General features: G+C 43.2%; 1 protein-coding gene and 1 pseudogene across 3 annotated transcripts; both read right to left on the reverse strand.

The window, feature by feature from the left end:
- Positions 1-2,484: 2,484 nt before the first annotated feature.
- Positions 2,485-7,965, reverse strand: LOC127292139 (ATP-dependent RNA helicase DEAH13-like; annotated as a pseudogene).
- Positions 7,966-9,331: 1,366 nt separating this feature from the next.
- LOC127292140 (NEDD8-activating enzyme E1 regulatory subunit AXR1) lies at positions 9,332-16,543 on the reverse strand. Of its 3 annotated transcripts, none has more exons than XM_051321490.2 (14): positions 16,413-16,543; positions 15,411-15,583; positions 15,159-15,322; positions 13,839-13,949; positions 13,508-13,587; positions 13,257-13,407; positions 13,076-13,169; positions 12,103-12,191; positions 11,447-11,520; positions 11,165-11,327; positions 10,559-10,644; positions 10,017-10,100; positions 9,733-9,889; positions 9,332-9,634 (listed from the first exon to the last, which is right to left on the reverse strand). In XM_051321490.2, exons 1-14 carry the CDS (start codon positions 16,466-16,468, stop codon positions 9,551-9,553), a joined length of 1,566 nt encoding a protein of 521 aa, XP_051177450.1. In that variant the 5' UTR covers positions 16,469-16,543; the 3' UTR covers positions 9,332-9,550. The 3 variants fall into 3 exon arrangements, with proteins under 3 accessions (XP_051177450.1, XP_051177449.1, XP_051177448.1); XM_051321489.2 differs by having other exon boundaries at positions 9,733-9,913; XM_051321488.2 differs by having other exon boundaries at positions 9,733-9,928.
- Between the last annotated feature and the right edge of the window lie 439 nt (positions 16,544-16,982).

Below are 16,982 nucleotides of genomic sequence, written 5' to 3' on the forward strand. Positions count from 1 at the left end.
ACCGTCACAAGGAAGCTACTACGCCCACGTCAACTGTACGCTAGCAGCAGTCAATGCTTCCAAGCATCCCTGGAAAACCCCTGCCTTCATTTGTTGCAAGGAACCTCTGAGTGTCTTCGACAGTGGGTGTTCTCAAGTAATATTCCCCGAACACTGCTATGACGGCCCTGCAGAACCGGTAGAAACAATCAAGGGCGGTGGACTCCGCCATCCGAAGATAGTCATCTGCACCATCACCGGGAGCTCCATACGCCAGCATCCTCATAGCCACTGTGCACTTCTGTAGTGACGAAAATCCAACCAAACCAGTGCAATCCGCCTTGCATCTGAAGTAGGGATCAAAGTCTCGGATGGCATACACAATTTGCAGAAATAGCTTTCTGCTCATCCTGAAACGACGCCGGAAAACACTCTCACCATGCAATGGATTGTCGGCGAAGTAGTCGGCGTACAACATGCAGTAGCCCTCCATTCGTTGTCTCGGCTTGCACTTCCGGCGACCTGGTGCCGACCCACCACGTCGACCAGTTGCCAGTTCGGCGTACATGCTTGACAAGCAGCCGAGGATCATCATGTGCTCCTCGTCTTGGGCGGCGGCTGCCATCTCTTCTCGCGTAAGCTCGACGAACATCTGCTCCTCCTCTTCGTCCGAGTCCATGGCCGGCGAGGCAAATGGACGAACACCTGACGGGCGTGGTCGAGGCAACCCGAGCCGCCATCGACGAGGAGTAGGCCAAAGTCGGAAAACAGGCCGGCGGAGGAGCAGCCAGATAGGCCTTCGTCGAAAGACGGCGGAATATAGGCAGGTGGAGAAGGAGGGACGGCGGAATCTGGGCAACAAGACGGCGGGGTGGTGCCGGCGGCGAGAGAGATACGAGGGGTGGGGGAGATTTTGAGCGAGGTGGCGGTGGGGTTCGTGTGTCGAGTCGCCGACAGATCGGGCCCTTCCCCGCTTTTCACTCGTCCGGAGTCCCCGAGCGCTCCCCGGGGGACCGGGGATGGCGTGGGCTCGCCGGATGGATGAAGGGCCAAATTCGAACGAAAACGAGGAACCGGGGACGCGACTGGACCGAATTACGCCGTCCGGATGAGAAAAACGTCGCTCGGGGGCCTCGTCGGGGAGACGAGTGGAGATGCTCTTAGAGTCGTGGAAGATGAGGCGATGCACCACCCCATCCGGGTTGGAAGATTGAAAAAGGGCCCAAACCTCCTTGGCAGAAGGATATGCCAGAGCGTGGCAGAAGAATCTTTCAAGCTGAGACAATGCCAGACTGGTAGATATTGAGCTTCTGTTGAGGGATAGGTGTGCCTAACTCTATTGTAACCTCGGGTTTTTCCCTCTTCTTCAATGCAAAAGCAGCATTTGCTGTTCACCAAAAAAAAAGTGATAATCACATCTGCAACTGACAGGAAAAAAGATGTGACAGCCCAAAAATGTTACAACTGTTAGAGCATGTCTAACAGGCCCCGTATTTTTCCGCCCCTTAAAACGCGAGTAGAGGGCCCTGTATTCACTTTTCGCCGGCCGTAAACTCGTCCGAGCTAGCAGACTCCGTATCCCCACCCCGTAAAACAGAATATTCTTGCATCAGCTGTTCGTGGCCGAGTGCACGGTTGCGCGAAATGCACATACGCCCCATCACGGATCCTTTCCGCTGATCCAGCAGCTTGGCGCGGTCCTCCATGTGCTTCATGCCGAACAGGAGCAGAATCATCTCCGTCTCGTCGTCGTTGAGCACCTCGTCGAGGTCCGAATCATCGGAATCCTACGAGGACCAATCGAATCGTCCAAATCCGCCATGTGCACATCCTCCGAAGCCATCTACCACGGTGAAGCATACATCAGCCCCAAACACGTCCATTTTACCGGCGAGAACGAAGAAGAACGCGGCGGAACACTCACCGGCAAAAACGGCGGAGAAAACTGCGGCGGCGCGCGCGGAGGGACGCGGATCTTCGGCGGGGGTGCGGCGGAGGTGCGGCGGGCGTCGATGCAGCTCGGCGCGGCTCAGCGGGCGGCGGAGGGGCGCGGATCTGACGGATTCCGGCGGCGGCACGCGGGTGGCTGCGGCGGCGCGCGGGGGAAAACAGGTGGGGAGAACTGAAATGTCCGCGCGCGGTTTCGGAAATGCGATAGTGGTTTGGCCCTCTATCCCCGCTCCCACCCCGCACAAGTAGGGGGCGAAGACCCGCCCCATAATTGAAAACAGCAAAAATCGGAGCGGGGGCCATTTTTACGGGACCTGCTAGACGGCCGGGTAGAGCCGAAACCCGTATTTCGGCGGTTATTATACGGGTTCCTGCACATTGTAACACATGTACATATACTGGCCTTTGGCCCTATGTGAATACTAGTTGCCTATTCACAAAAACAACGGCATTCAATAGCGCCCAATTACGGGGCAGTGACCCAACAAACTGCATTAAAAGTTTAAAACGAAATAGTTTCAAAAAAAAGTTTAAAACGAAATAAAATGAGGAGACTCCTTTTGCACTGACAATCTAACATCCATTCTACAGGTGTCAGCTAGACGCTATTGTGTTCACTGGCAGCATTTCTTCCACTAGTACCTTACTATACTTTCAGGACAAGCTTTTACCTTGCTGAATGTCATTATACATAAGTTCCACAACAGTGATGGGCAATATTTGTTTAATCATTTCCATAAGTACCACATCAAAACCATCTCCATCATAAAGAAGCATTTATCAAGCAGTTGCACTACAATATGCATGAAAAGCCAACCCGTTAATCTTCTTGGACCTCTTTGGGAGAATATCCTCACCCTTGAGACGAATTTCCCGGTGCATATTTATCCATAATACTCCGAACTGGCTGCGAAACTTATCCTGAAACACGCTTTGATCTCAGGATAAAGAAATTCTGGATACCGATTCCATTCATCTCTTAATGCTGCCCGGCTGTCGATTAACTTCTGACCAGACTTCATCCTACTAAGAAGATCTCCAACTTTTCTGTGGATGACAGGCCCCAGGACAGCAGATGGTGACAGTGACAGGAACTCACGAGCTTCCTTAAGACATGGCAAGACATCCCCCTTAAGCAAAGCACAAGCAAATACCTTCGACCGAATGGAGCCATCTTTCACCGGTAAGCAATGCAGGGGAAGCTGCCAGTTATGCTGAGAAAAGATAGGACGGACAAAACAGTAGACTTGATCCTCTTTAGGGTCGTAAAACATTTCTTGATCTTTCAGTGGTGCAGAGAAGGTGCACAGAGAGCTAGCATATTTCAAAAGCCAGGATGGCTTTACACTAGTTACACCATGCATCCATGGTCTATTTTTATTAATTAATTCTGAGTAAACTACAAAGTCTGGTGCGATTTGGGCTGCAGAGGAAGATTGGTGGAGATATATTGTATCACTGAGAGCACAAGATTGGTAACGAACAGCTTGAACCTTCATTGCGTCTTTTGATGATGCAGACAAGGTACAGATCCTCTTTGCAACCCTATCAGCCCACCCAGCACATATTCCTTCCCCTAGAATTTCCTCTTCAATCAACTGCATTGGGTTTTTGTCAGATTGACTCCTCCATGCCTCTTCAACATCCTCATCACCCCCAAATTTCCAAGAGAATTCCTCGCAAGATTTACTATGGTGAAATATTAATCGAAGAAGTTGCTTCCTCAATTTTGACATCTCTTCCATTGTTTTCAGATGAAGTGAGTTTGATCTACAGAATTCCACTGTATTTTCTGACAGCTCAAACAGCCGCAAGGCATGAGCAATGGTTAAAGCATCACTGCTAGGATTGATAAATTTTGCATGGGAATCTCTAATCATGGCCTTGAGTTTATTCTTCTGTCTATTTCTTTCCTGTTGATCCTGATCGTACGAATCAGGGTTATGTTCTTTCGGCTCACAACTAAATTCATTTTGCATGAGAAAAGGATTTGGAGAACTCAAAGCAGATGCAGCAGCTGCTGCATATCCCAATATGAAGTTAGGTCTGGCAAAGCCTTTCTGACTCTTCAAGATTTTAATTATTGTCAGAAGAAGACGAGAATGTCGTGGGCTCATGGGGTACTGCACCATAGCCTCCCCCAATGGTGTAATTTTGCCATGGTTATCAAGTGCTTTCACTGCCTTCAAGGAGTGCCCAGCCTCAACCAAACTTTCCTCGTTAGGAGGCGTAGGGAATGGAAATTTTGACTGCAACATAATTAGGAAAGGGATCACATCAGAAATTTTTAGAAAGAAAAGGTAGACGCATGTTTTACGGTCAGGAAATTGTTAAGCTTATCAATAGCCATTAGCACATAAATAATGATGACAGCAGCATTGCATAAAAAATAGCGTCAAATGTAATAACAGAAGATCATCTGATAATGGAAAAATACTTGTAATCAAATTACCTCATCGATACCCTTAAACTTGAGCATAAGCACAACTCCATCGAGTTCAACTTTTTTAATCTCAGGTTCAGAAAACTCTGGGAATAATTTGTCTTTACCATATGCAGCAGATGAGTAGAGACGGTAACAATGCCCGGGCCCTGTTCTTCCAGCTCTCCCAGCACGCTGAGATGCAGATGCCTTGCTTATCCACTGTATTTCATAACTCGCCATCCCAGTAGCATGATTGTAGTTCTTAACTTTTTGTTTACCAGTATCAACTACATATTTTATGCCAGAATTGTTAGAGAGGTCTGTGCAACATTTGTTGCAACAACAACTAATCTTTTGTCGTCGGGAATATCCTGAAACACTCGAAGCTGCTGCGAAGCTGGTAACATTGCATAAAGTGGTAACACCCGAAGCTTACCATGTGAAACAGACATTGGTTTTGTGCATTTACTGAAAGAAGGAAAAGGAATTGCCTGCTCTAAACTTGTGGCATCACTCCATTTCGCAACACTTTCCGGTACTCCAAATCCTTCTGATACATCCTTAAATGAAGCCTTCAGTAAAGATGAACCCTCGGCACTTCTCAAAAATTCTAATACTGGTGCATCCTCTTCTTTGGATTCATAAGTATTAGAAACATTGTCCTCCCAGTCAGTGTCCATCTCACTCTCTGTTTCAGTATCAGAAGAATCCACATTTGGCCCAGAATTTGCCTCATCTTCTGAGGAAAACATGCCATCGTATGCTTCATAAATTTCCTTCCCGTCTACTTCTGGGTTTGAGCTACTCTCACCTCCCTCAACTTTTTTAGGCTTCTTGTCAGTCTGCTGCTTGGATGCTCTTTGCAACTTTTTACATAAATAATGGACTTCTTGTTGTCCAGTAACAAAGACAAGGATTCCACCAAGTGGAAGTCTCTTGTGGATTGACATAACCTTGTTATAAGCATACCTTAAATAATCATCGTGTGTCCTCTTTGAGAAGTGAACACTTACTGGGAATTGACGCACAGGTACCTTTAAAGCTAGTGGGATCACATCAAATAATCTTCTATTTGAAATGAAGTTCTTCAGTTGCAAGGTAGCACTCATCAGCACAACTTTCAACGGATTAATCACATCTTCTGGCTTTGTGGGCCCCAAGCGTGATTTTTCCAGATACTCTGCATGCAAATTCTGCCATGTGCATATAAAAGTTAGCAATTGCTATATTTTATCTTTCATACAGATGAAAACAAGGCATTGTATTATGTTTCAACCTTGCGAGCATTTACAACTCTAGTTAGCATCCCAATAAGTATATCAGTGTTCAAGCTCCTTTCATGTGCCTCATCCAAGATGATTACAGAATAGTGCTTCAGCGCAGAGTCAGTCTGGATAAGATCAGTAAGTCATGTGATGAGCAGGATTATGATTTATGTCTAAGACAGCTTACGTTGGAAGACAAGTAACTATGTAGGCATTTCAGGACAATCAATCACCTATTGTACATTGTACATTACAATTATGGAAGAGGCTATTAGGAAAACATGGAAGATGGTTAACTGAGTGTCGAATAGAAGTTATATGAAGATTAAGTGTTATGACAACAGCTATCACGACAAACCCTTGACAGCTATGACTTTCAAAGTTCAATCAGATGCATTTTTAGTCCTGGTTAACCCTTTTTTTTCATAAGTTGTCATGATAAAGTGTAAGTCGAGTCGAGAAAACATGGCTCTTGCTTAAATAGACAAGGTAGATTCAACGAAAACAAGTAATCAGACGCACAACCTGGATCTCTCGCAGCAGAATGCCATCTGTCATAAACTTGATGGCACAGTTACTTCCTACCAGTTTATCATGCCTAACTTGAAAACCAACTTCCTTTCCAAGCTTAAGTCCTAGCTCATACGAAACTCTCCTAGCTGCAGCAAGAACAGCAACACGCCGTGGTTGAGTGATACCAATAATCCCTTTTCTGTCCAATCGATTGCTTGTGCCAAAGCCAGCTTCATACAAGAACTGCAGAAATCAAGTGGCACAAGGAGCAATGATTAAGTTGGCAACTGTTTACCACAAGCCGACAGTAGTACCTTAAGCACTCAGTTTAAAGAGTTAAAAAACACCATGTTGTTGCAGATTGCTCACCTGTGGGACCTGGGTAGTTTTACCACAGCCTGTTTCTCCACAAAGAATTACAACGGGATTTTCATAGATAGCTTCCATTATTTCCTGTTCCATCATTATTATTGGGAGATCCCTCCTTGCTTTTTCAACCTCATATGGACTTGATACAGTTACAAAAATTGGTGGATTGGAGCACTCTTGTACAACAGCTTCCCCCTGTATCAGTTCTTCCTCCTACCAAAAGAAAAGAATTGTGATTGAGTAAACTCTGAAGTAAGTACAGCAGCCTTTGGTTGCAATGTCACTAGGTAATAGGTGAAAAAATCATCTAGATAATGAGGAGGTGAAGATAAACACAGTAGAGATATAGTTCACCTGCAAATCAATCTCGTCACGAGTTGGAACACTTGGTTTAATTGTTGAATGTGCCAATATGTCAGAAAGATCAAAAGTCCCTTCAGTAATTGGTTCTGGATTTCTCAACCCAACGTCTACCATTCGATCGCATTCCACTGGTTTCACTGTATCGTTCTCTACGACATTCTTACTTTTCCCACCAGTCAGATCTCTCTTACATTCTTTTGCATCTGTTAGATCAGCAAATTTGTGTGGGAAATCTTCCTCTGAAGTGTCACTGTTTTCAGAAACTTCCTGATAACCATGTTTCTTGAACAACGAGAGTTCTTTAGGAACAACCAAACCTGCCCTGGAGAACTGCGTGGCCCGCCTAAGTTTCTCTTTCAAAGTCTCAGCCTGCAGTACAATAAAAGTGAATGAAGAATTTACATCTAAACTGAGCAAAGGTGACAAATCTGACAGTTACGATATTTATTATACTTGACCAATAGTGCCAGAGGCATGCAGCAGCGAATATCCATCAACTGAAATCTTATGATCCCTGTCATGCCAGACCACCATCATTTGCAATCATCAGAACATGTGCACCTCTGAACAGAATAAGTCGAGATCAGCATACCGTAAAATCTCAATGCTTCTTGCTTGTAGTAGCTTCTTTTGCTTTCCCTCCTGGGAGAATATTTAGTCTGTCAAGACACTACGACCAATTATCAACAAAGCAAATACAGTACTATGTTAAGCAGGTGTACCTCCAATTTCTGCAGCTTTTTCAGCTCACCCTTGCGTATCTTCGGGTCTTGTCTGTTTTTCTTACCGTTCTATCAATATAGAGGTTACGTAAGTGACGAGATCACGCTGCTGGTGACGCGCGCTACTAACAGCAGGACCAAATGAAATCCGAGAAATCAGTTCGAAATTAAAATCGGCAGTACCTTGGCTTTCCCTTGAGCGTTGTTCTTCCTCTTGCAGGGCAAAACCAGTGCGTTACTGCCGTCCATGCTTCAACCCCAAATAGAGAAAACACTAACTGTAAAAAAAAAATCTCGCTACCAGGGGATGATCATGGCTTGACATAATGTACATCCGATATACTATTTTTTTGCAAAAAAATCGAGTAAGTGGATTCAACAAATTAATACACTTGGAACTGGGTCATCTGAAATTCTGAATGCAAATAGCTTGCATTAGGGTTTGGGGAACTCGGTTTCCAACAGAGGGGAGGGAAGGCGGGTGCTGGAAAAATCGCAGCGGGAGCTCACCCTAGCGCCGCCGTCAGTGCTGAATGAAGAGGAGGACGAGGTGAATATAGAGGAGGGCGGAGAGGATGGACGGCGCCGTATCTTCTTGACGAAGGAGGCGGGTGCTCAGCAGTCAGCAGGCCGCCATTGGTGCCACGGGAGATGTCGGGCTGGGGACTTGGGCCTTTTTGCTGAACTGGTAAGTGAGTGGTCGTGATGGGTAAATAAGTGCAAACTCCAGGCCCAAAGACATAACTCCGGGGAGCAGATTATAATGGCATATACTCTGTACGGTGGTCGATAAAATGCATTGTATTTTCTTATTTATTCCACGTTATATAAAGATGAAAAAAAATAGCATGCTCATAAATTAAGTGAGCAAAAGAAGTCATCATGCCATTGCTAAGGGACTATCTGTAAGTGAAGTTAAACAGTTCCTGTTTATTTCTCTTCCATCTTAGTAAGCATCATATGTGACATTGCTAAGATATCTCTGTTGTATATGCACTAAGGATGTGATTGGTTGCTCGCATTGGTTTCTCCTATTTCTTCCCGTCACGTGTAGTTTGGCTCGGCAGCTATCGTATGAGACTATGAGTGCAAACATGACTTAGGCCAACTTTGATACTATGAGTAGCAATTTTACTTAAATTCGGTTGGAGAAACGAGGGGCATTACGATTGGTAGGCTGCACTTTGAGAAGGATTATGGTTAACTAAACTAGTTTAATTATAACTACCTCTAATACGCCTAACTATTTATCGATTCAAGATAAAATCTACATGAAAAAGATGCGTCTCATGTTGTGGTTCCATTCCCGAGATCATTTCATCGTTTCGTCGAGTGTTTCAAACTCAGTTTCATGTTCCTTTTTGAACCTTTTTTGGACATGTTTTGTCAACTTTTCACACACTGTCGAGTCCACAGAAGATAAAGGGCTTACTAAATCCACTTGTGCGGTCAATACAAAACCAAAGAGAGGCGGAAATCCACCCATCCAGAGGTGCACCGGCAGTCTACTAATTGAGGAGGAATGAAAGAAGGCTTTCAATCCATAGTCCTAGCGCAGTGGGCAATACCATCTCTGTTCCGTTTACAATACTTGTCAGAATATTTTATGTGCGTAGGGTCACAATATGATGTTTCATAGTAAATTATCATATTCAAGGTGCTTAGGTTCGTGAGAAGATTTATAGTAGGGACCCAAACGCACATTCCACTGGCACTGCTAACAAGTAGTAGAAAGGATAATGGTATTTAAGTGCCAAAAGAGAGAGAGAGGGCCTCATAATGTTTATAGAGCTAGTTGCCAACCGGCACATAGCCACTCACTGTGCGAATTACACTACCTCAGTATGAAGGTATCTACAGGCAAAATGATTTCACTGCACCGAGGACGTGACGCAGAATCTGGGACTACTCAGGTTTAACCAATTGGATGACCGTTCCAGTGCTCTAGAAGATCACAAACAATGCTATAATGCCAAAACTTGAGATTTGAGGTCGATTCCATTGAATATGAATGTTCCCATCAACGGTACAAACTGCTTGGTCACCAGCTGGAGAAGGGAGAGAAATGCTTGTTAGCGACAAAAGCCCCATGTGAGCACAAACAACATACTCCTGGATAAACTTCAGTGAAGAAAAGATAGCATACCTTGATTACTTCCTGGGAGGCCATTCCACCAATAAAGGCAGCGACAGGGTGTATCTCTGCACCCGCAAACCGGCACACTTCAGTTATCAGGTCTTCAGACAGTGATGCTCCGTTCAAACCCATTTCAGTTAGCACCGAGACAGCAGCAAGCTTCAGCCTAGGAACATCCTCATCAATCTCACTAGTGAACCCAGTGCTTTATCAGTATTATAAAAACAGGATGTTCATTAAAAGTGTGATATCATAGTGATCACCAGAAGTAAATGCACACTTTTATCATGTACCTGTCGAATATTCCAGGTAATCTGCTATAGTTGGCAGCAAGCCGGTCAACAGCACGTAGCAGAATATAGAAGTTCATTGCGAAGCTGCATCAACCAAACTGCTTGTCATTTGAGAAGCCAACTGATTTAGAAAATAAAAATAAAAATGCTAATAAACCAGTGGCTACCAACTCCATTGTAGATTAGCACCATGCCATCTGTATTCTAACAGGAACTCCCTTTGAAAGAACCTTTACCTCTAAATTTAACAAAGAACAAAACTCATGCTACTATTGGAAACAAGGACAACTCATGCTACAAAGAACAAAACTCATGCCACTAGTTTCACAAAGAAATGTTTTGCTGCCTTCAAAAAATGGCAATTCTTTCACATTTTAGAATTACATATTTGTCAAATGATCGCTATTGAAACGATCAATATATTGGAGATCATGTAGTGATAGACTGATAGTAATAACATGAAATTTGGAACCTGTACAATAGTTTTCTAATTGATCACAGCTGAAGAGATGGAACAGAGCATAGAAGTAATAGATGCTGACCAACTGTCTTCATCAGCGAAGTACTTTTGAACTTCAGATAGGACTGGAGCGCTAAACTCCTCTTCCATGCTGCGGTATCTGCATACCTAGACAATAGAAACCACGCAATAAGTACGTAGACAATAGAAATTACACGTGGGCAAGAGCACATATAGTTGATGCAAACGACATGTGTGGAAAAAGCAGATACACGATAAATATCGGACTCTGATAGGAATGAAAGCCTTGTTGGGCATCTTTTATACAACATTAATGTATTTAGCATTCCCCTACCAAAACTGATTTACTAACACCTCACAGCCATGCGTGCATACCAAGAAATTTAAACCAGAAGAGTTGCATTACCAAAAAAGAGACTTGAATGTCCTGTGCAATCTACTCTTTTTATAGGGGAATCTACACTAATTCAGTTAGCTTTTCTTTTTTGAAGCAGATGTATGAGCATAATTGGCACATCATTTGCATGGGATAAGATTTATAATTATTACCAAACATGGGAGTGGATAACAGAACATTTAAAAGATTTAAACATGAAGACTTCATGCAATAAGATACTATCTAGCAACCATAAAAAGAAGTTACAAATAATGAGATGAAGCATCTTACTCTGAGTTTTCTAGTGTTTTTGCAAAATGTTTTGATATATGCCCTTGAAATGGATTCAGGGTCTCTGCCAATTCGTTTCAAGATACTCTTTACACGATGCTCCATCGCAAGACAGTCAGATTCGGCCTTAGCTTGGTAAATCTTTTGTAGGCTTACATAATACCTGTATTGGTCCGAAAGCAGATACTTTATCAAATTCATGTAAAAGAAGAAAACAGTTGTGCCAAGAAAACTTGAATCTGAGATCGTAGACCAATTAGTTAACAGTTGCAAGAAACTGACTCTGTAAGGGATGTCATGTCAGGTATTGTTCCCTCAAGAGGTAGCTCACCATTGCCCTCATTTGCAATAAATTCCTGTAAAATAGAAAGAACACAACGCAACTTGAGAAATTGAAAACCATGGTAAGAAAGAAATGATGATTGCACTAAAGAAGATGTGAAAAACCCTGTGCCGCTTTAGCAGGTAACATTGTAGACTGTTTGTCAATAGTCCATCATGTTTGCATTCATTTCTTAAAATAGCTGTCTACATATAACAGGTATAGGGCTTATTTGCTCTAAATGGGGCCTCTTCAGTAAGATAACTCATATGTGGCTCTAGCTAATATACAAGCTATAAACCACCTGTCACCTGTTTTAGCTGAGGCTTCTAGCTAGGGTTACTTCAAAGTTCGACTTTGAATAATTTTAGCATAAACGCAACTATAAGCTATATCAGTTTAACAGTAGAGTCTGACACAGACAGACACAAAACAAAATAAAACAAAACAATCTGAGCTTATGTGATTTACAGCAAAGGATTTCAAGAGGAGGTGGTATTTCACACAACACAGCAGCAGCAAATGAATTACTCCAACGGTATAAGCTCGGTATGTTCAGAAACTGAAGTAGCACGGGTTATTACATCCAGTACAGGGTGAATTATAGTGAAGATACCTTCAAAGCAGCCACTAAAACCCAGAAATCTGAAGAAGACATATTGACTTCAGAAGAGCTATCATCAATTATCTGACGGATATCATCGCCTAGCAGAAAAAGATCATGGGTCAGAACTTGCAAGCACAGCTGCGCTTTTTGTATAAGAATAACAGACCACAAGCAACATTTGGAAATAAGACTATGCAGGGTAAATAATTGAAACATATATAGTTATGAAAGGTGTAAATAACGAGAATTTTTCTTGGCAATACATGTAATAAATCGTTTTAGATGGCATGTGGCTGCCATTGTTCTCATGACATTCATCGTGCTACCACCAGGTACCACGTGACATAACATGAAAGGTAATGTTTTACTGTCATATCTACCATTCATACCAATATTAGCTTGCACTCACACCTTGGCACTGATTAATAAAACTATAGAGAACAATAAATGAAATGTACTGTTTTACTGCCATATATACCGTGCATACCAATATTAGCTGACAATCATTCATATACACCTTGTGAACACCCTAGGATATGCTTGCACCAGAAAAATTAGGTGACAGTAAGTTATGTTTATAGAATAGTCAGATGGTGCTCAAATATTGCAGTTGCTGCTCTGCGATGGCAGCATACAGGCATACACTGTAATAAAGCCGGTTATGTTTGATCAACCACCTCAAATCACTAATACCAAGCTATTACAAAACATCTAGAACAAAGCCTTAAGCAGATTACTGGATTCAGATCTAGGAGTAGATCCAGAAATTATTCCATTTTAACATTCAATAATAAATATCTGAAAACATCACAGATCCAAATGCAGAGGTTTTGGTGTAACCACATAGGTCAAAAAAATCATTAAATATTTAGAGCGCAATGGTATTATCACTTTAATGCATGTAGTCTTGCAATAAGAAACTAAGAAAAGTAAGGACCAGTTAAAATTACATTCGTAAAAGCATATATAACAATCAACTTACTGATTCCTGGAGTTACTGACACTTTATATGAAGATTCTACTGCTTCTTTGTAATTGTCTTCATCTACGTTCAGCATATGCGCTCGAATTAGGTCCTGACAGAAACATTAGCTTAGTCAACGATCAGTATTTTCTACAGATCTCTACAACTATTCAGCCAACAAACCCAAAAAACCATGCACCTTAAATTCCCTTTTCTCTTGCCTGGTCGAAGGTAACTGCCCATCATGCGCATCTGCCCATTTTTCTGCAAGCCTCACAAGGATAACAATGTATGGAGTATGCTTGTGCACAACAGCATCTTTGTCGCATATATCGATCGACTTTGCAAATCTGAAAGTCGATAGCAAGTCAGCAACAAATATTTCCTTGAGAACGAGATAATCAGCATTCAACTTGTTCTGTGAACAATCAAGATATGAATGTATCTTACTGCTTGAGTTCAGTCCATGGTTTGTGCAACCGTAAGTCATCCAAGAAGTGGTCCGGTTTTGATTCTATAACACAGTGCTCCTAATAAGAAATTACAAGGAAAATATTGTCAAGTTTCTCATGACTACCTCCCAATATGGTTAGACTCACAGTCTATAATGAACCACCAACCGATGTTAACAAGCAGTACAAATTGGGGCGCAGGTGGTAGCATATCAAATAAGCTAGAATGTAGAGCTGCCTGGCCTTGCTAATTTTGATAATATGTCATCATGATAATTTGGTGCGCAGAGGCATTTAACATATTTCTTGGGGTTAGATATATGAAGTACCTTGATGCTGACCCTGACAAGCCCAGTTAGACCATAAGAACGTGCAGCAACTAACACGATATTAGCGCTCCTGCAGATACTATCTAACTTCAATAAAGAAGTTTCCGGAAGCTGCAGTAGTGAAAACACAGTATTAGTAACTTTGTTTGAGAGAAGTAACATACAGATGTCCGTAAGTCATTAAGGGAATACAGATGTTCTGCCTACAAATAGGCAAAAAGACATTCAACAGAAAACTAGGAAACTCTACTAGCAGCAACATTACCAAAAGTATGAGAGAAGTAAACGGTAAAAAATGAATATAAGGTACTCCCTCTGTCCCACAATAACATCTTATCTTGTGGGACAGAGGGAGTAACAGCAATAGACCAAACATATGAATGAAGGCATTATATTCACTTCATGAGTCTACTCAATAAACAAAACAGCCAGGAGGTATATGAACCACGTCATATTCTTACACTACACACACAGCAGTTCGTAAGTCATTAAGGGAATACACTACACAATATTAAGTTAATGCTCATTCAAATGCCTGCACAAAAAAGGTTTTGCAAACATGGTGCAATGAAATTTGTGGCAAATAAGCTCATATAATTATGTCTCAAAGATTTTGCTTGTGCCAATTGTGCTGTGTTACAATAATACATCTGAGCAGTTATGTGCATATCTCCATAAGTAGATGAAGTGCCCATTGCCACTTCTCCCTAAGCAGGCACATTAAGTCTTTATTTAACACGCTAGTGGATTATGGTAATCATGTTTAGTTCAACAACTTCTACATACATATTTGGGTGTTTGGCTAACAAATTTTTCTCATCAAGTTGCAAGCAAATGTACTATAGTCTTCCAAACAACTGAGATGAAATCTTTAGAGGAAAAGTAAATTTATCTAATTTAATTTATTTCTCAACAATAACAAAAGAATTTTTGCAACTTTTTTTTCATGGCAATGCGGTCACAGGCTCACATCTTTTTCTTTGCTATGAAACATGCATTTCTAGAAGTCACCCACTACGATCCAGGGTTTTAGTGCTTAAAAATGCAACATGAAGGGTTGAGCTTTACTTTTCAATGTACAAAGGATTCACTACTTGCCCAACATAAGAAAATAAGTTATCTCTGGTATCCAGTTATGAATATCTGATGCATTGCCCTGACTCTAAAAACATCCTAGTCCACATTCTATGAATTTTAATCACTCCATATTATTATTTTTGGCTTCACGAAAATTACAGGTATTCATTCATAACATACAAAGCACCGGCAAATTAATCACTGATTTTACAGCTAAACTTAAGAGTATGTCAAAAGACAAACCTGGGTAGCAATGACAACAGTGAACTGGGAAAAGAAGGAAGGATTTGTATCTATCATTGTCGCTGGAGACTCCTCAACATACTTGGCTTTCACCGCATCATTGAGCTCTTGTAGGAAAGAACAGATGGATTTTGCCCTTGATTGACCCAAGCACCCTTCATCCACTGAATAAAATTTAGAGCACTCAGTAAATATGAGTTTCATCACTTTAATGAAAATGCATTGAAGAACATAACAGAGCAAGGGAATCACGTAAAAAATTGTTTCCCAGGTCAGCCTGTTCGACTTTGGCGCCATCAACAACAGTAACACTCCCTATTCCTCCAAGCACAAGGTTCTTCAGTGCTTCAGTTCCAGTAGGGCCACAGTTAAGCAAGCATATGCTAGCCTTCTCCAGTGCAGCCTGTCCTTGATCACCCCATATCCTGTACTTCATATTTACAACAGAATGTAGCTTTCAATATATGTTTGGTAATAATAAACATATATCATGAGACACTAGTGGAAAAAGTAAGGTCTGAGGGTCATACAATACAAGGGGGGCAGGTTGGAACTTAAAACTAACAGCTATGTTGGACTGACCGGTGACAGACACGAACCCCAACTCATCCACTTTGACAATGTCCAAATTAAGGGCTTAGCATCTTAGCTTTGCAGGGAATTGGGTTGCAATTGTCAAAAGTGCTGCTTAAAAGAGATACAAATCTTAGTGGCCGGGTTAACATGTTATTATAGCCTATATATGCACAGGAATTTAAGCTGCCCATATGCAACCCACCTGCAGCCCTAAACAAGCATTTAACCATAAATCACAGCATACCACAGCACACTTAAGCACCTCATCTAAATTTCTAAAACATCATCACGAAACTAACAAGCACGGTGGTCTTAAGCCAGCAGCCGAACACTCGCCTAATCAGTACCCAAACAACGTCAGCGGCCAAGACTACAATGCAAGGCCTGCAGCGTTCGAATCTAGAAGCAGAGCAGGCTCACAGAGGAGGCACAAATCCCGCTTCCCTGGGACAGCTCAGACCGCCCGCGTTCCCGAATCGCAGCAGAAGCATAAACCCTAGGTCATACAGCGCCCCTATTGAGAGCGAGGCCAGAGAGCTCGAGCGGAATCCCATCCGCGGCAGAACCCTAAACCCCTCGGATCGACGAGGGGCGGTCGGAATCTACACATCAGTCAAGCGGAGATGCGAACTAGGGCGGGACGGAGGGGGAGCGGGCGGGCGGGAACCGACGCGTTACCTGAGCTGGCGATCGTACTTGGTCTTGGGCTCGACGGCGGCTGCGGCGGCGGCCATGGCTGCGGAGGCAGAGTGTTATTCGCCTCGCCTCCTCCTCTCCGGACGAGGAATAAAGCGACGAGGAGCGCTAGTGTTGCAGGACGAAGAGGAGATGGGTTGTTCGCTTTTGTTCTTGTAGCACGGCCCGGGCAGGCAAGGCACATCACGGCCCGATGCAGCCCGGATCCCTTACTTGCCGGGCCGAGCAGGCCCACGTGCCTGGAAAGCGGAAAAGGCCCGGCACGGCTTGATTTTGTGCCTGACCCGTCGACCCGAAAAAAGGGGAACCTGTTTCAGCCCGTTCGGGGCGAGCGCTGGGGCACCGCCGCCGCCGCCGCCGCCGAAGATGAAGAGCACATGATGATCCTGGCATCTCTGGCCACCCTATACGCCGAGCGGAACTCAAAGTTGTGGCGTGGCGGCTCGGCGCCCGGTCTCCGGAAGGCCAAGACGAGGCAGCGCCTGGAGGGCTACATCATGTTGTACGTCGATTACTTCGCCAACGAACCGCTGCACCCTGAGGCAGTATTCC

Source organism: Lolium perenne, chromosome 4 (assembly GCF_019359855.2).
Source record: "Lolium perenne isolate Kyuss_39 chromosome 4, Kyuss_2.0, whole genome shotgun sequence".
Taxonomy (NCBI): domain Eukaryota; kingdom Viridiplantae; phylum Streptophyta; class Magnoliopsida; order Poales; family Poaceae; genus Lolium; species Lolium perenne.